The sequence below is a fragment of the Hemicordylus capensis genome, chromosome 1 (genome assembly GCF_027244095.1).
Source record: "Hemicordylus capensis ecotype Gifberg chromosome 1, rHemCap1.1.pri, whole genome shotgun sequence".
NCBI classification, from domain to species: domain Eukaryota; kingdom Metazoa; phylum Chordata; class Lepidosauria; order Squamata; family Cordylidae; genus Hemicordylus; species Hemicordylus capensis.
In genome coordinates this window covers 454020577-454039350 of record NC_069657.1, presented here as the reverse complement: position 1 = coordinate 454039350, position 18774 = coordinate 454020577, and the positions used below count along the sequence as shown (strand labels likewise).

Here is an 18774-nt window from a genome sequence, read left to right as displayed (position 1 = left end):
GCCACCTGCCGGAGCACTGTCCAGAGGGGAAACGGCCTCAGCCGCAGCGCATCCCACCCTTGGGCACTGGAACTCGCCTCGCGGTAGCTCAGCAGAACTCCTCCTGCCTGGGTGAGACGGCGGAGCCCTTTCCTCCCCGGGTTCTGCGGAGCAACGCAACAGCAGGGCACCTGGTGATCTACACACTACCGCTGTGGAGTGAGAGAAGGGCGACACCAGAGGCCAACATGGAAGCGGCGCCTTCCCCGGTGCTCCAAGATGGCACCCACGTCGAAAAGCCCGCCAAGAATGCGGCTGCTCTGACAGAGGCCCCCTCGGCGCCTACTCTTCTGAATGTGGTGAACTCTGCCCAAGGGGGGGTGCCTCGACCGCGGTTTTTCCGTTTGCTGCATCCTCTGCCTCTATGCCCCCAGAATGGCAGGCATGGCTAAAAAACGCTATGGTGGATACCGTTTTGCAGTTGCACCCCCAAAAGCGTAAAAAACATTCCAGAAAGAGAAAAAGGGACTCTTCCTCTGAGGAGTCCTCTGAGTCTAGCCCCCCCCTCCATTCCCCAAAAAAGCCAAAAGGAAAAAGAAGCACACGAAGGCTTCATCGAAACAATCGAAGTCCTCGCCCCCTCAGGCCACCAGGGCCCACTCATCTGAACTATCAGAGCAGGATTCTGGGGATCCAGACCCCTTAAAGCGTAAGTCCGCATTTCCTTTGCAGTATGCCAGACCTGTAGCCTCTGGCGGGGGCTCTAACATGGAGGAGGTTCAGATGGACTGAGGAGAGGAGGCACAGACGCCAGCTACTCTTTTGGATAAGGAGGAGGGCGAATGGTCGGGGGGCAAAGGGCCTGGACCCTCTCATGTCTCTCAATGCCTGTTTGGCCCAGAGGACTTTAACCCTTTAATGACAAAAATATAGGCTTGCAATCCAAGCTTCAACCTGACTCTACTCGCTCTTCTAAGGGTGACTTAGTGTTTCCCAAGGCAAAACCTAAGGACATGCTTCTCCCCTTGCCTGACTGTTTCATTGAAACCATTAGGGAGGAATGGGCCTTACCCGCCTTGGTGCGCAAGCCCATGGCAGCGGCGGCACGTTTTTACTCTCTTCAACAGCAACCAGCGTCTCTTCTGAAGACTCCAAATACAGATGCGCCAGTAGCTCAGCTGGTCTCGAATTCACTGCTTCCTTGAGATGGAGAAGTCTCCCTCAAAGATCCATCTGACAAGAAAGCAGACATGGCCCTGAAGCGGGTACACGACAACTCTTCTTATGCTACCAGAGTTTTAGCAGCCGCATCCATGGCCGCCAGAGCCAGCCTAATCTGGATTGATGACCTCCTTGCTGCTGACTCCCAGATAGACCCCACCCACCTTAGACAGCAGCTAGTTAAGCTGCAGAAGGCCCAAGCCTTTGTGCCGGACGCCACACTCGATGCCATAAGATTCTCTTCCAGAGCTTTTGCCGCATCGGTCATGGGAAGGAGGCATTTATGGCTAAAAAGCTGGCAAGCGGACGCCACCTCTAAAGCTAATCTATCGGCAGTACCTTACGACGCCAAGAAAATTTTCAGGGAGTCTGCCCTTCAAGAAGTCCTTGTGGAATCCGCTGACAAGCGGAAGACCATGCCTTCCGCTCCCCACAAACAGGACAAGCCAGCATTCAGACGGTCCTCCCAGTCCTTACGGCCCTTTTGCTCCTTTTACAGGCCCTGGGATCGGGACCTCAAGCCGCAGCGAGGGACCTGGAACCGGCAGCATTTCTCCTCCAGAACCCAGGGAAATAGGCAGCCTTCCTCTCAGGCAAAACAGTCCAAGCAAAAGCTATGACTCGGGCCAGGCGCTCCTGAGAGGTCACCTTTCCGCCTTCCTGCACGCCTGGGAGCAGACCACTACAGACAAATGGGTGCTCAATGTGATCGAGCAAGACTACAGAATACACGGCTCTCCTCCCCCCAGGTTCCTACCTACCCCGCGCTCAAACTCTTCTACCAAACACTCAAACCTGACCCGCGCCATCCAACACCTCGTGGATATTGGAGCTGTGGAGCGGGTCCCTCAGGACCAGGTGGGGAGGGGCGTTTATTCTATTCACAGTGCCAAATCCCTCCGAGCGGTGCTGGACCTAAAATTTGTAAACAAGTGGGTGCGGTACAACAGATTTCGGATGGAGACACTCAGAGCCATCACAGAATCCCTCCATCATGGGGATTTTCTCTCATTAGTCGACTTGAAGGAGGCTTATCTCCGTATCCCGATCCACCAAGACAGCAGATCCCTCCTGAGATTCAAGTACGTGGGCATCGATTATCAATACACCGCCCTCCCATTCGGGCTGTCTTCAGCCCCCAGGATTTTCACAAAGGTCCTGGCCCCCCTCCTAGCGAATCTTTGCCTGCGGGGGATCAGGGCCTTCACGTACTTAGACAACCTTCTTCTGCAGTCTCGCTCCAAGGCTCTAGCATCCTTCGATCTGTAGACTACCCTACTCACTATACAGCACCACGGCTTTATTATCAACACTCAAAAAAGCCAACTAGTCCCAGCACACCGACTACGTCATCTTGGAGTGATAATCGACACTCAGCAGGGTCGTTTATTTCTCCCACACGACAGATTTCTAATACTGACTTCAGAAATCCGACAGGCACTGGACTCCCATGCAGTACCCCTGATGTCTCTCACAAGAATCTTGGGTCTTATGGTTGTCACTCTCGAGTCGGTCCCCTGGGCCCGGTTCCATCTTTGAATCCTTCAGTGGTTTCTCCTACCTCACCAGACAGCCATCTCTCTGAAGAGACCAGTCATGCTGATTCTTCCTTCGCTGGCACATCACTCCCTCCTCTGGTGGCTGGCACCCCAGAACGTCCTGAAGGGCAAACGATACATGGAGTATCCGTGCCTGATAGTAACCACGGATGCCAGCACCAGGGGATGGGGAGCCCACTGTCTCCAACACTCCGGTCAGAGTCGATGGTCTCCTTCAGAGTGGAAGCACTCCATCAACTGGATGGAGCTGCCGGCCATTCACTTGGCGCTCACCAGCTTCCAGGACATGGTAGTAGTACTTTATTACAGCCAACGGCCACTCAATACAACACAATAACACACACAACAGTACACAACACATCAGAAACATCAAGAGAAACTGCAATTAAAACAGTACAGTAAAAGTATCATATATGAAGAATTTTGTCTAGATAAAATCAGTTCATCCTCCTACTATACTATGCCCGCATCTAGCCTCTCAACATGTCTTCTGCGGAGTTTACTTGCAATACAAAGAAACTTGGCTACTTTTGTCGAGATGAAATCATCCAAATCTGCAAGTAAAAACTCCACCTTCTCCTGACCTGAGGTCAATCTACGACCTCTTAAAAGGGGAAAAATTAATTCTGTTCTTAGCTCCTTATAGAAACAACAATTCAACAACACATGTTCAGTAGATTCAGCCTCTCCTGCATGACACGGGCACAATCTCTGGCGCTTCCAGGACATAGTTCAGGGAAAGGATGTCCTTGTGAAGACAGACAATATGACAGCAAAGGCCCATGTGAACAGACAGGGAGGCACCCGGTCCAGATCACTACATCAAGAGACAACCCTCCTGCTCTTGTGGGTGGAGGAACACCTCCTCTCCATCATGTCAAAGGCGACCTCAACTCTCTGGCGGACTGGCTCAGCCGAGAGGACCTCCTTCCGGGGAGTGGTCCCTACACCCCCGCGTTTTCGATCAATTGGCACACAGGTGGGAGACTCCGGAGGTCGACCTGTTCGCAACCCCCATCAATGCAAAGCTCCCGAGATTCATCTCAAGGTTTCCATGCACGACCGTGGAGGACACAGACACCCTATCCACAACCTGGCCTCCGGGAGTCCTTTACACGTTTCCACCTATCCCTCTTCTAGAGTGCTTCCTCAGATGCATCAGGACCTTGAAGGCGGAGGTGATACTGGTGGCACCTCACTGGCCTCGTCGCCACTGGTTCGCCGAGCTCCTCCATCTCAGTGTCACGGAACCTTGGCACCTTCCAGTCTCACCCGACCTCCTATCTCAGGGACCAGTAAACCATCCAGATCCAGGTTGGTTTCAGCTAGCCGCATGGAGACTGAGCGGAGGATTCTAGCAGAGGAGGCGCTTCCCCAGAACGTCACCACTACTATTCTGGCCTCACGCAGAGACTCCACTAACAGGATATACCAATGCACCTGGAGAGCCTTCCTACGCTGGTCCTCCCGCCATCATATCAAGACGGGCACGGCCTCTATGACGCATCTTCTACAATTTCTCCGGGAAGGCCTGGATAAGGGGCTCAAGCCCAACACCTTGAAGAGACAAGCGGTGTCGCTGATCAGCTTGATTGCTGGCCACTCTAATAGGTCTATGCTTGGCCATCCTCTCCTTAAGCGTTTCCTCCGTGGAGTGACGCTGCTATAGCCTCCAACATCTCACCATTTTCCCTCTTGGGATTTACACACTGTCCTTAGGGCTCTTCAGCGGGCACCATTCGAACCTATGAAATCAATCTCGCTTAAAATGCTTTCCTTCAAGTTAGCCTTCCTGGTGGCTGTCACTACCGCCAGACGTGTGTCAGAGCTACGGGCCTTGTCGGTTCATGTGTGTTTGCAGAGGACTCCGTTCACCTCATCCCAGACCCCTTTTTCAGACCTAAGGTCTTGTCACAATTCAATCTCTCACAGGATGTGTTCCTGCCTACCTTCTGTCCACGCCTTTTACATGCCTAAGAAAAACTGTGGCATAAGCTGGACATCCAGCGTTGCCTTGAAACATACATAAAGAGGACTACTTCCTTTAGGAAGTCTGAAGCTATGTTCATTTCCTACCTACCTGTCTCCATGGGTGAGGTGGTCACCTCAGCTGCCATCGCTAGATGGATTCGAGCCTGCATCGTCTCAGCATGTGAATCACAGCAACTGCGACCCCCAGCTAGAATCACAGCTCATTCCACTCGAGCGGCGGCGGCTGCATCCGCCGCGTTCTCTACAAACGCTCCTCTACATGAGATATGGAAGGCCACAACTTGGAAGAATCCATTGACTTTCACACGGCACTACAAGCTGGACACTTTCACCTCTGCCCAGGCAGCATTTGGCCGACGTGTCCTTCAGAGCGTTCTCCCCCAGGATTAGTCTAGTCCTGTCCCCCCCGCGAGACATACAGCTTTGGTATGTCCCGTAGAGATGGCCTTGACCCCAGCAACCTAGAACGGAGCATTGGTTCCTTACCGTGAAGGCTTCTTCTGGTTGCTGAGGTCAAGACCATCTCGACCCACCCGTTCTGTTCTGGACTGTGTCTGGGGGAGACATTCCTGATCTCGGCATTGCATGGAGCCGCCACCTGAAGACTTGAACAGTGGGGGTCTCTCCCTTCTCACTGCCTTTTTTCTACTTGTAATACCTTTTCTGCTACATTCTTACTGGGCTTGTAAGAACTGGGCAAGGTCACCCTCCTCAGCCCGGGTCTTTCTTCAGCTAATTAACTTAAGTCTTGCCCCTGGAGCACGTGATGAGGATAACCCGTAGAGATGGCCTTGACCTCAGCAACCAGAAGAAACCTTCACGGTGAGTAACCAATGCTCCGTTCTCTTTCTGCATGGATTGAGAGTTCCAGGCTGTTCTTCCTCACACTGTTGTGCTGATTGTCTCCATTCATTCATGGGTTTTAATGTTAAGCTGTGAATTGCATCCTCCAGCAATAACACACACACATACCTGCTGCTGCTGCTGCTGCTTACATGAGGGTACAGGAGAGACCAGAGCCCCTGACCTTTTCAGGAGGAGTCTGATTCTCTCAACCTGCTTCGACTCTGATTCGCCCCTTGGAAGTGTAAGACTGAAGGAGGGCCAGGTGTGATTATTCCAAATAACTGAGGGTGGAAACAAAGCCTGGAGGAAGAGATCTGTCTGCATCAAGCTGGCTGTAGCCCTTGGAGATTTTTCAGACCACTCCTACAATACGGATAAGGGCATGTCTTGACATTTACATTGGTTTTGTGACCAATTGTGGGTTTCCTCTAAGAATCCTGGAGATCTTGTTTTGGTGAGGATGCTAAGAATTCCTTTGCTAGAGAATCCCAATTCCACCCCGCTTTCAGATCTATAGTTATCTGGGTTTCTGTGAGAAAGGGAGTTGTGACTAAATCCCTCTTCAGTCTACGGTGTATCAGTACCCTCAGTGTTTATGAATGGCAGCTGGGAAGAGGTGGCCCCGAGAAGCCCTGAGGGACCCCGAGAAGCCCTAGGCTGCCCAACGGCAGGACACCCCAGAGGCCAGGAGGAGCCTCTGGCTGGGGTACCCATCAGGGCGTGGGATGCCGAGGCTGCAAGCGGCCTTCGGTCTCTCCTTCAGTGTTTGGCTTTTCGTGGAGCTGCTTGGGAGGGAGAAAGGGGAGATGAAAAGCTGCCGACCAGTCTCTGAAGTCTCTGCCCTGTCTCCCCCCCACCCCTGCCCTCAGGTGAACGACCCAGCTCTCAGACCCTCAGGTCTCTACTGCAACCAGCTCTCCTCCTCTGACCTTTTGAAAACGGAAGCAGACGGCGCACAGGTCAGTAGCACTCTCCTAAGCCTGGGAACCTCCTCAGGTACTCACTCTGGGGAGTCAGGAACAGCTGGCCTGGCTCACCTTGGGAACCCGATGGTTCTTGGCCTACCCTGCAAGTGACTTAGTACAGCTGAGAGCAGTCTGACTGTGAGCAGGTTGGACATTGCTACTGTCCGGAGCAGTGACCCCAAGGCTGGCCCAGAATGTGGACCGGAATGTGAGTGGCGTAGCCCACCTTCGGGGGTATTTGGTTTTGCCATTGAGGCCTGCCTGCCTGAGGTTTTTGTTGGATTCATCAAGCTCCCTGTGTAACAGGCCCTGCAAGTCCATGTGGTGAGAGAGCTGCCACAAGGGGCGCCACACACGCCATGGGGAGCCTCTCTGCTTTCCAGGTAGTGCTTCCTGCACTTAGCATTCAAGGGCCAAAGTGGCCGCGGGGGAAGCTGTGTGCCCTCTAAGACGTGTGCACGCTCACAATTTTTGTTATGTCCGCTCAGTCAATTTTAGATCCCACTCAGGTTGGATCAGGAAGGCCCCACTCTGAAGGCACGTGTGCACACACTGCCTTGATACTGCTGCCCAGATATGAAAAAAATTAGAGAGAACGCTGGCAGGTGGGCTCCTTTGGAGTTGTACCCTTTGCCACTTGCCCTGGGCATGTAGAAAGACCCTCTGAGGGAGTCATTTCGGAATACCTTCAGCTTCTCTTTAACATCAGAGAAAGGGAAGGGCAGGCTGAATGCGGAGATTTTTCCGTCAGGACCTCTTTATCTGCGCAACAATTACAAGCCACCAGATGTTACTGGTTACAAGCAGAGCAGTTTCCGTGTACAGACACTATCTTCAGCTCCTAACACAGATGGAGTATCTCAGCAGTTTAAATTCCTTCCCATGAGATAAGCAATGAGCAGGAGAAACACATCACAGCTGCCAAGGACAGAATAATTAACACAGCTTGCATCGTTCAATGGCCAGGGCCATTTCATCCTTAACATTTATATCTGGTTTTAACTTCTCTATGAACATGCCTCCTTGCTTTTATGCTTCTGCGAGTTTCTTTCCACCGTCTACACAGAAATTTTAGTTCCAACCACTCACCCAGCATGCCTCTCTTTCATATGATAGACCACAGTTTGGCCTGACTCCCATTATATCGCATAGCAGACCAATGCTCCTTATATCCGTCTCTTAAAGGTCTTCCCGTTTCACCTATATCAAAGGAGCATTCCAAACACTGTAGCTTATAAATCATCCCCTGAACACTACACCAACCTTCTCCCCTTTCACAAATCTTTGAACTCACACTTGTTGTCATACTGACCAGTTGGTTTCAACGGTGTGGGTGCGCTACACACTACATCAGCTTTAACCCCACATTTCTCCAGAAGCTTCTGAGTCTGCCAGAAGGAATTTAAATTGCCGAGATACTCCGTCTGTATTAGCAGCTGAAGATAGTGTTTGTACACTGAAACTATTCTGCTTGTAACCTGTAACATCTGGTGGTTTTTTAACTGTGGGCAAATAAAGAGGTCTTGGCAGAAAGAACTGTTTGGAAGTCAATATGTGCGTAGCATTGCCAACTTATCAGCTGAATGTGGAGAGAAGGAGGCACCTCCTGCTTAGCAAAGCTGAACATGTCCTCTCATTCTCCAAACCTCATCCAAGCCCAGTGGCACCAAGCAAGAGAAAATCAGCATGCCGTGTGGCTGGAAACCCAGCCCATGGAGACACAGGTGCCCCAGAAAGGTGCTCAGCAGAACAAGCTGGAGCAGCTCTAAGGTTGCTAGGTCTTCTGTGATTTTGGGTCAAGCTGAGCTGCTTCTGATAGGAGGGGTGGAATGTCCTCTGTGGCTGTGAAAATACCAAATGCATCTGCCCACAGAGCTGTGAAATGGCGCCTTCTGTTTGAAAGCAGTCCCTGCTTGCCCTCCACCGTAACTGTTGTCATAAGAACACTTATATCCCACCTTTATGTTTAAAAAGAAATGTCCCACGCTGCTTTAAAAGCAACCAGTTAGAAAACATAAAAAGAAGACAAGGAGCAGGATATTAGCAGCAGCTGCAGCCAGAGGAGGCCAGCTGACAGACAATTCCGTTCCAGGTGTGCATTGGCCATTCAAGCCGCCCCATTTCCTAGAGCCCCTTCGCTTTGTCCTTCACACTGGGAAGGGCCTCAAAAACAGCACAAACCAATGGCAACATTAGCAAGAATCAGTGCTGTCTGCTAGGATTGTTGGCCTTCCATCGGGACCAGTTTTGGTTCCTGTTCATGGGTTCCATTTGTAGGACAAGATTATTCCCGCCACTTCATCTGGCAATTAGTAGTCACAGATATGACTACCTAGGAGGCCAGGGGTTCTCCAAGGTGGGTCTCCAGATGTTGTCAGACCACAGTTCCTACCATCCCCCCAGACACAGCAGCCAACAGCTTTGGCTATTGTGGCTGGAGAGGGTTGGGGCCCCAACAACATCGGGGACCCACGTTTGAGAACCCCATCCTAGGGCAGTCAGACAGTGCCCAGTCTTCCTAGTTGGCTACTGCAGATCACATGCAACCTCTCCTCATGCCCTTCCAGATCCATGGAGAGCTGGGGAGTGAGGAAGGTGGCTTTCTGTTACACCAGCAAGTGGGAGGAATGCTCTGAGGGTTCATTTTTAGCCAGAAGGTGGATGCTGCTTCTCCACCAATACAATGCTAGGTGATGCCACCTCACCCCCGTAACCAGCCATCAGCCTGGCTGACCCTTCTGCTCAGAATCCCAAAGCTTTGTTTACTTGAGATCCTCCCTTGTGCCACCGTTTCAGAGAAAGAAGGCATAATGGCTGACCAGACACACACACCTGTTCTGCCTGTAAATATGAAGTCAGGGGGTCAGGGGGCAGGGCTGCTAAAAGCATCAGAAAGCCCCACATAATTCAGCCCCACATATAAACAGAGGAGTGGTTTTTATCCGCAACAATCTTTAAAAGCTGGGAGGTGGCTCAGAAGGGGGTCATGCAACTTGGTTTCACTTCACAGCTCTTACTTTCAGCAGAATTCTATCAAGGGTAGCCATTGAGAACCAGATGAAAAAAATTGACTTTAATCATTTGAAGCAAATGTCCAACTTGAGCCTTTAACCTTTCCTTGCAGCGAGAGCAGAATGCTTGACCATTTGGACAAGGAACACGTTGACTCTGGAACTGGAGGGCTACGTACGCAAAGGGAGAGGGGTATATGCATCTTCAAGCCCCCTGCTTAAATCATAGTCTGGGGGCAGTCAGTGTTCATGGGCATCTGCAGAAAACAAGTGGTGCTGTGGGTATGCAAACTCTCCAAGATCAGAGGAAGCAGGCCGGAGTTCTGGAGATAGGCGATATTGTGGAAAGCTGGGAGCTCACCAGAGGGATAGGAGAACTGTGGGTATTGGGAATATCCTGTTTTAGATATCTTTTCCAATTCTTCCAGAGGGGTAGCCGTCTTGTCTGTTGTAGCAAAAACAACTATGGGTCTTGTGGCACTTTCAGGGTTAAACATAGGAACATAGGAAGCTGCCATATACTGAGTCAGACCATTGGTCTATCTAGCTCAGTATTGTCTTCACAGACTGGCAGCGGCTTCTCCGAGGTTGTAGGCAGGAGTCTCTCTCTCAGCCCTATCTTGGAGAGGCCAGGGAGGGAGCTTGGAACCTTCTGCTCTTCCCAGAGCAACTCCATCCCCTAATGGGAATCTCTTACAGTGCTCACACGTCTAGTCTCCCTTTCATATGCAACCAGGGTGGACCCTGCTTAGCTAAGGGGTCAAGTCATGCTTGCTACCACAAGACCAGCTCTCCTCTCCTAAAAAAAAAATGTATTCACATTCTAGGATAACGTGCTTTGGCATAAGAGAGTTGTTTTAGATGTGGGATACCCAACTCTCTAGCTGTTATTGGGAGCTGGAAGATTATGCTGAGGACTCTGAGAAGGCGAGAACTGAGAGAATGGAAGGGGGATGGTTGTGATCTAGTGTCAGAGGTGTGTGTGTGTGTGTGTGTGTGTGTGTGTGTGTGTGTGTGTGTTGGGGTGGGGTGGAGTTGTTTCCAGGAATCTGCACTGAGCTGTTCCTGCTTTCACACTCTGTTGCTGCCGAGGTCTCCCTGCTGCTTCCGCGATAGAAGTCACTTGGCTGCCATTTTGCCATCTCAAGGGTCAGCTGCAGTGAGACCACACCTCTTTGTTCTTACCCCTAGGCGAGAATTTGCAAAAGGGGGGGTGCAGAGCTGTGTGTGTGTGTGTGTGTTGTTTTTTAAGGAGGTAGCAGCTGGGGCTGCTGAGCGCCTTGTTTCAGGATTCCTTCCGGCTGCATTCTTGCCTCATCCATCTTGTCTGCCTGGCAGAAGGGGGAGAGCTTGCCAGTCTCCGGCTCCCATTTTACTGCCCGTGCCTGGAGACTCCGGATTGCCCCCCTCCTTTTCTTAATTAACCTTTCCTAAGCTCCGATCCAAATGAGTGCAGCAGTTTTCTTTTTGTAGGGCAAGAAGACAGAAGAGTTCTTCTCTGTGGTGACTACAGACTAGAGGAATTCTCTCTAGTGAGTTTCCACTTAACCGTAGTACCTGCTCCGTCCGCCAGGGGGCCCCTTCCCGTTCCCGGCTAACTGCCTCTCTCCCCTCTTGTGTCCCGGCAGGTCCAGCAGGTCCAGGTGTTTGCAGATGTGCAGTGTACGGTCAACCTGGTGGGCGGAGACCCTTACCTGAACCAGCCAGGCCCGGTGGGCGCCCAGAAAAGCTCGGCCGGCCCTCAGAACCCTCAAGCCCAGCAGAAAAGCCTCCTTCAGCAGCTACTGACGGAATAACCTGCTTTTCAAAGGAATGTGAAATTTAAATAATAAGACAGAGATATATATAAATATATATATATTATATATTTTTCTGAGATTTTTGATATCTCAAACTTGCAGCCATTCTTCAGCTCTCGTAGTGTTTGGAGCAAAAAGAGTTTTGCTTTTTTTTTTTTTCCCCCCTCCCCTTTCTCTTTTTTTTTAAAGGTGTCGGCAAAGTGACAAGTTGAGCCAAAATTACAGATGATCCTTATTTTTGTAATCAGTTGCTGGCTTCTTATCCCTGATGGAGGTTTACTCGCAGGAGGGCGTTGTGAAAGCAAGGAGAGGCATTGAGTGGGGCAGGGGGAGGAGAAGCCGTGTTCTCAGTTTCAGCTGGATCTGTCACTGATTATTTGCATCTTCAGCGAAGGAGGAATTGGGTGAATAATCACAGGTCTCTCTTCTCTGGGGAAGGGATGTTTCTAGCTATTCTGAAAAACATACACCCTCACCCGCTGTCGCCCTCCCCCCACCCCGCCCCGCCCCAATCCGTTTGTGCAATCAGCTTTTTCTAGCAATCGTGAGTCTGTCAGTTTTAAAGAAAAATAAGAATAATAATGAGAGAGTATTTTGACCCACCATTTTTTCCATATTTTATGCTGGTATATAGACAGCCTCCTTAGTGAGAAAGAGGCTTCTGTGTATATGACACTTGGGTGGGTGGGAGCTCGTACAAAAACTAATATAATAATTTTTGAAAAGAAAACACAAAAGTACCGTTTGGGGGATAATTGCAATATTTTTAGGGTGGGGAGGGAGGGAGAGTCAGCCCCGGGAGCAGTCGACCAAGTCCCACTGCTAGGATTATTTCATTTCCATGGGATTTGGGGAGGGGGACTGCCCCACAAGCCCCATCAACACGAAATGGGGGATGCACTTGCAGAAGCTCTTAGCACGCTGCACCCTTTGGCAATTATTGTAGATAAAAGGAAAACTGATTAAAATTAAGCACTTGGTTCTCTCTGCTTTGATTGTTTAACAGCCAAGGTAGCGTAAAACTATTTAATATTGATTATGATTATTATAATAAAAAGGCGATTCTCTGTGAAACAGGAGACAAGCTCTTCTTCTTTGCCCCCTCAAACCTATCCGTGTAAATAGCTCAAGACCTCTTGTACAAATTGGTTTCCTTCCTTTTTTAGTTGGGGATTGCTCTTAAATAGCATTGCTTTTGGATGGGTAAGGCGGGTTGGGGAGTTGTTATTTCTTTCCTCTCTTTCTCTTTCTGAAATTTTGTTGATGTGTGAAAAACTGTGTAGCTTTTGTTAATTGAATTTGCAAGAGTTTAAAAAACAAAGAGACAAAGTTGGTGGCTAATGTTGCATTATTGCTTCCAAAAGGTAGCAGGGAAGGCAGCACACATGGATGTTTCATGGGCTGGAGCAGATCCATGGGGACGGGAATAAAACAAAACCCTACTTTTTTATTAGACCCGTAAGCTGCACAAGCCAGACCTCAATGCAGAGTCGGGGTGGGGCGAGGCGGCAGCCAAATGCAAGAGGGTGGTTCAGAGGGAGGTGCCAATACTAACTGCATCCCATGGGCCTTACTTTGGGATGACCTGAATATGCACATACTGTATTTACCTGAATCCAAGACTAGGTTTTTTCCAAGTTCTTTCATGTTAGAAATCAGGGGGGTCATCTTAAATTCAGAGTCCTCTTCCTTTTAGGTAAATATAAGTATAACCTGTATTTAAGCTCCTTTTAAAGAGGTTTGTCTTACATTCAGTCATCTTGTATTTGAATAAATACGGTACAGTTGCCACAAATCTGGGATTCACACACAAAACTCTAGAACTGGCCAGCAGAGCTGCACAAAGACCTAGTCAAAAGCAACCAATTAATTCCTCAGGTGGACCAAAAGGAGGAAAGGTACCACCAAGTTCAGGAGGATCCCAGCATGGCTAACAAGTACAGTCAAGGAAGCTATAAAAGGGAAGATTTCCTTCAGAAAAGTCCTGCCCAAATGAAGAGAACAGAAAGGAACAAACTATGGAAAAAGAAATGCAAGGAGACAATAAGGGATGCAAAAAGAGAGTTTGAGGAACATATAACTAGAAGTGTCAAAGAGAATAACAAAAACCTCTTTAAATATATCAGAAGCAGAAAACCTGCCAGGGAGGCAGTTGGTCAGTTAGATCAGGGATTCTCAACGCTGGGTCCCCAGATGTTATTGGACTTCAACTCCCATAATCCCCTGCCCCAGTGGCCTTAGGTTAGGGATTGTGGGAGTTGAAGTCCAATAACATCTGGGGACCCAATGTTGAGAATCCCTGAGTTAGATGATGAGGGCATGAAAGGGATAATTAAAGAGGATAAGGAGATTGCAGAGTTTTTTGCATCTGTCTTCGTGGCAGAGGATACTGACCTTATACCCGCAGCAGAACTGAGCTTCTTAGGCTTGGAGGTTGAAGCACTGGGCCAGTTTGAAGTGACAAGGGAATATGTTGTGTCTTGCAAAATTAAAAAATCATCAGGGCCAGATGGCATCCACCCAAGAGTTCTGAAGGAACTCAAATGTGAAATTGCTAATCTCCTAGCAAAAATATGTAACTTGTCCCTACAATCAGGCCCTGTACCAGAGGACTGGAAAGTAGCTAATGTAATTCCCATTTTCAAAAAGGGATCCGGGGGTGGGTGGGCTGAGAATTTACAAGCTGGTTAGCTAAACCTTTGTGCCAGGTAAATTGCTGAAAAACATACTTAAGGACAAAATTATTCAACTCCTAGAACGGGCCTTGCTGAAGGAGAAGCAGCATGGCTTCTGCAAGGGAAAGTCTTGCCTCACTAACCTTTTGGAGTTCTTTGAGGATGTCAGCAGGCATGTGGATAAGGTGATCCAGTTGACATAGTATACCTGGACTTCCAAAAAGCTTTTGACAAAGTTCTTCACCAAAGACTCTTGAGTAAACTTAGCAGTCATGGGATAAGTGGACAGGTTCATTGTGTGGATCAGTAACTGGCTGAAGGACGGGGAAAGGGTAGGAATAAATGGACAGTTTTCACAATGGAGGTAGGTAGGAAGTGGGGTCTCCAAGGGATCGGTACTGGGACTAGTGGTCTTTGAACTTGTTTATAAATTATCTAGAAGTTGGAGTAAACAGCAAAGTGGCCAAATTTGCAGACAATGCTAAACTATTTAGACCAGTATATTTCAAAGCAGATTGTGGGGAAGTCCAAAAGGTTCTCTCAAAACTGCATGAATGGGTGACAAAAGGGCAAATGTGATTCAGACAAAAGGGCAAATGTGATTCAGTGTAAGCAAATGTAAAGTGATGAATATTGGGGCAAAAAACCCCCAACTTCATATATATGCCGACAGGATCTGAACTGTCGGTGACTGACCAGGAAAGAGATCTTGGGGTTATGGTAGACAGCTCATTGAAAATGTTAACTCAGTGTGCGGCAGCTTTTAAAAAGGCTAATATCATGCTATTTATTTTTATGTATTTAACATATTTCTGTACCACCCAAAACTTGCATCTATGGGTGGTTTACAATTAAAATCATATAAACAAACATTAAAATCATTAAAAAACCCAATATTAATACTATTAAAACTATAAATCTAATGCCTGGGTGAACAAATATGTCTTCAGTGCCTTTTTAAAAATTGCCAGAGATGGGGAGGCTCTTATCTCAACAGTGAGCACATTCCAAAGCCCAGGGGCATCAACAGAGAAGGCCTGTTGCTAAGTAGCCACCAGACGAGCTGGTGGCAACCGTAGAGGATCTCAACCGTAGAAGATCACAACAGGCGATGTGGCTCATGGCAAAGAAGACATTTTCTTTAAAACCTAGGGCCTAAGCTGTTTAGGGCTTTATAGGTAATAACCAGCACCTTGTATTTTGCCCGGAAACCTATCAGCAGCCAGTGTAGCTCTTCCAACACCGGAGTAATATGGTCTGTCCAAGATGACCCAGAGACCAACCTGGCCACTGTATTCTGTACCAACTACAGTTTCTGGACTATGTACAAAGGCAGCCCCACATAGAACGCATTGCAGAAGTCCAGTCTGGAGGTTATCAGCACAGAGGCGTAACTATAGGGGGGGCAGGGGGGCACATGCCCCGGGCGCCATCTTTTCTGGTCACGTGGGGGGGGCGCCGCCATGACCAAATTTTTTTAAAATTTTTGTTAATACAAATGTTTCCTGCTCAGTGCAGCAGTGCTGCAGCAGTCAAGGGAGCGCGTCGGTGCCCCGTTCCCCACGAGCGGTCCCTTCCGCGCCGCCCGCGGCCCCCCCCCCCCATTGCTTTGCTGGCGCCTGGCAGTCAGTCGGTGGCCTGACTTGGCGGCGGCGGCGGGTGCTTGTGAGGAAAAACCTAAGTATAATGTAGTATGTTGGGGGTGCGGCGGGGGGGTGCAGTGGGGGGGTGCCATTTCAGTGCTTGCCCCGGGCGCCGTTTTCCCTAGTTACGCCTCTGTATCAGCATATGTTCCACCATTCTGTGGTCATTCATCTCAAAAGGACGCAGCTGGTGCATCAGCCAAAGCTGATAGAAAGCACCTCTGCCCACTGCCTCTACCTGAAACCATGGAGAGTTTTGGAGCCAGAAGCACCCCCAGACCGTGTTCCTGTTCCTTCCAGGGGAGTGTGACCCCATCCAGAACTGGCAGATCAAAATAGTACCTCCATCTTATCTGTATTCAGCCTCAGTTTGTTATCCCTCATCCAACCCATCACCGCCTCCAGGCAGGCATTTAGGGAGGTCATGCCTTCTCTTGATTAGGCTGACGTGGAAAAATAGATTTGGGTGTCATCCGCATACTGATAACATCCTGCAACAAATCTCCTGATGATCTCTCCCAGCAGCTTCATGTAGATGTTAAACAACATCGGAGACAATATGGAACCCCGAGGGACACCATATGAAAGTTCATATTTTGAAGAACAATAGTCTCCAAGAGATACCACCTGGAATCTGCCCGTGAGGTAGGAGTGGAACCACTGCAAGGCAGTGCCTCCCACCCCCAATCCCCGCAGATGTTCCAGAAGGATACTATGGTCAAGAGTATTGACGGCTGCCAAGAGATCCAAAAGGATCACCCATCAGGCTGACCAAGGCAGTCTGCACCTCATAGCCCGAAAGCCAGTTTGAAATGGGTCTAGATCAGGCCTGCTCAACTTAGTCCCCCATCCCATCTGTTTTTGGACTACAACTCCCATAATCCCCAGCCACAGTGGGGATTATGGTGCTCATAATCCAATAGTCAGGGGTTATGGGAATTGTAGGCCAACATCTGCAGGAAGGCCAAAGTTGAGCAGTCCTGGTCTAAATAATCAGTTTCCTCCAAGACTGCCTGGAGCTGGGAGGCCACCACCTTCAATCCCCTTTCCCAGCCATGGAAGGTTCGAGACAGGCCTGTAGTTGCTCCAAGGGATCCAAGGCAGGCTTCTTCAGAAGAGGTCTAATAATTGCCTCGAGACAAGGAGGCATCCTACCCTCCCTCAGATAAGCATTTATAATCTCTAAGCGGTGCAGCGGGGAAATGCTTGACTAACAAGCAGAAGGTTGCTGATTAAAATCCCCACTGCTACTATATCAGGCAGCAGCAGCATAGGGAGATGCTGAAAGGCATCATCTCAATCTGCGCAGGAGGCGGCCATGGTAAACCTCTCCTGTATTCTACCAAAAGAAAACCACAGGGCTCTATGGGCACCAGGAGTCGACACCGACTCGACGGCACACTTTACCTTTACCAGGCCCTCTACACCAGCCTCCTGACCTGATAGTATAAGCCATGTTGGGCAAGGACCAAGAGGGCAGGAGGTAGGCCTCACCATTCCAAGCAACTTCTCACATCCTCAGGACTGACAAACTGAAACTGATCCAAGGTCACCACATAAGTGGAGCTGCTGGACACCTCAACATCAGACACTCTAACAATTATGGAGTCTGGATCTAAGTTGGCCTGAATACGAGAGATTTTGTCCACAAAAACTCATTAAAAATGTTGCAGCAAGGAATAGTTGGTTCCAAGTACTTGGCTAAGAAGCCTAATGGATCCACAAGCATAATGGATCCACAAGCGAATGTAGCAACTATCTGGACCCTAGGAGGCAATTGAGTACTGGGTGTTTGGGGGGGGGTGTATCTCTCCTCCCCCACCCCCCAGTTTACAGTAGATTCTCTCTCACATTTTTTTGGATACGTGGACCCACCAAAAAAGGTAAAGCAGTACCTTAAAGAAATTGCCTGCCTTTAAGGTTCCCCAGAAAAGGCTACTCAAGCCCCAAAGGAGAGTTGAAGGTTCCTGCTTCAGGGCACACCTGACCTGGCTAACTCTCTTGCCTCACTCAACATTGGTAGTTAGGGAGGTTGCTGGAAGGCTACTGAGCAGGAGCAGGAAGGATCACAGCCGAAGGCCAACCACAAAGCCATTCCTGCCTAGCCCCTTGCATCATAGAAGGTAGTGTGTTGTTTTCTTGCTCGCTCTTGGGTCCCACCACATGTGACCTCGCACAGGTGCAAAGTCATACTGCAAAACCAGGCCCTGAACCTGAGCGTCAGAAGCAAGTCAATCTCGGGACATCAGGTGCGGAAGGCAAGGCAAACGCCACTCTTCTGCGTGTGCCTTGCACAAGAGCCCTCGGAACTCTCTCGCTGGTGGCCAAGGCCATGCTGCAGTGCGGGGGGGCAGGGCAAAGGAGGTGCTCACAGGTGCTGGCGCCCCCCAGGGGCAGGGCCACTCACTCTACCTCCTTGGCCTCTGCTGTGGGAGCAGCTCTGGGAAGTAGCAAGGTGGGCTGTGGGGCACGCTGCACTGGCTGTCCCTGCCCCTGCCCTTCTTGAGCTGCTGCTGCTGCGGTCTGAATAGCACTGGCTGATGGGTGCAGGGAGCCAGCTGGCAGCACAGAGGCCCCCAGATTCCAACAGAAGAGTCACCCACACCCACCATCAGTGCCGATGGCACCACATCCAGGTAGGAGCCTGGCGGCAGGGGCATGGGGGCTGGGTCGAGTGCCTCGATTCCCCCCCTGCAAGGGACACACACACCCCAGTGACTATTCGTAACAGCAACAGGGGTTCCCTACCTTTTAAAACAAATGTACCGTAGCTCGGGTACCCCAGAGAGAGAGAGAGAGAGCATGCACTCTTAAACGTTAGTTATAAGAGGCTAATCCAGTCATTGGCTTACATCCAGACGGAGTTACTCACTGGTCCTCCCACTGAGTTAATGGGCCAAGTTTACTTTTAATTTCAATGGGTGTACCAGTGCTAATTTTCTGAAGCCTGTCAGTCAGGCGGAGGGGAGGGGCATGCCAAGCTTCAGTATGTAGCCAGCCAGTCAGGAGCCAAAGAGGAAGGTCTCCACCCTCCTCCCTCCCCTTCTGCAGTGGACACATCAGCTTCCATCTGGCAATCCTCAG

At 49.8% G+C, this 18774-nt stretch overlaps 1 protein-coding gene across 5 annotated transcripts in view; it reads left to right on the top strand.

Annotated features, from left to right (window-relative positions):
• NCOA1 (nuclear receptor coactivator 1) overlaps window positions 1-12701 on the top strand; it is a 374460-nt gene extending 361759 nt beyond the window's left edge. For 4 of the 5 annotated variants that reach the window (XM_053249238.1, XM_053249225.1, XM_053249233.1 and 1 more), the window contains 2 exons: window positions 6467-6556; window positions 11202-12701. In XM_053249238.1, coding sequence (XP_053105213.1) covers window positions 6467-6556; window positions 11202-11369 — 258 coding nt within the window. In that variant the 3' untranslated portion in view covers window positions 11370-12701. Of the gene's footprint in view, window positions 1-6466; window positions 6557-11046; window positions 11106-11201 lie in introns of all 5 variants that reach the window. The other variant, XM_053249244.1, reaches the window with a different exon arrangement.
• Window positions 12702-18774: the final 6073 nt, after the last annotated feature.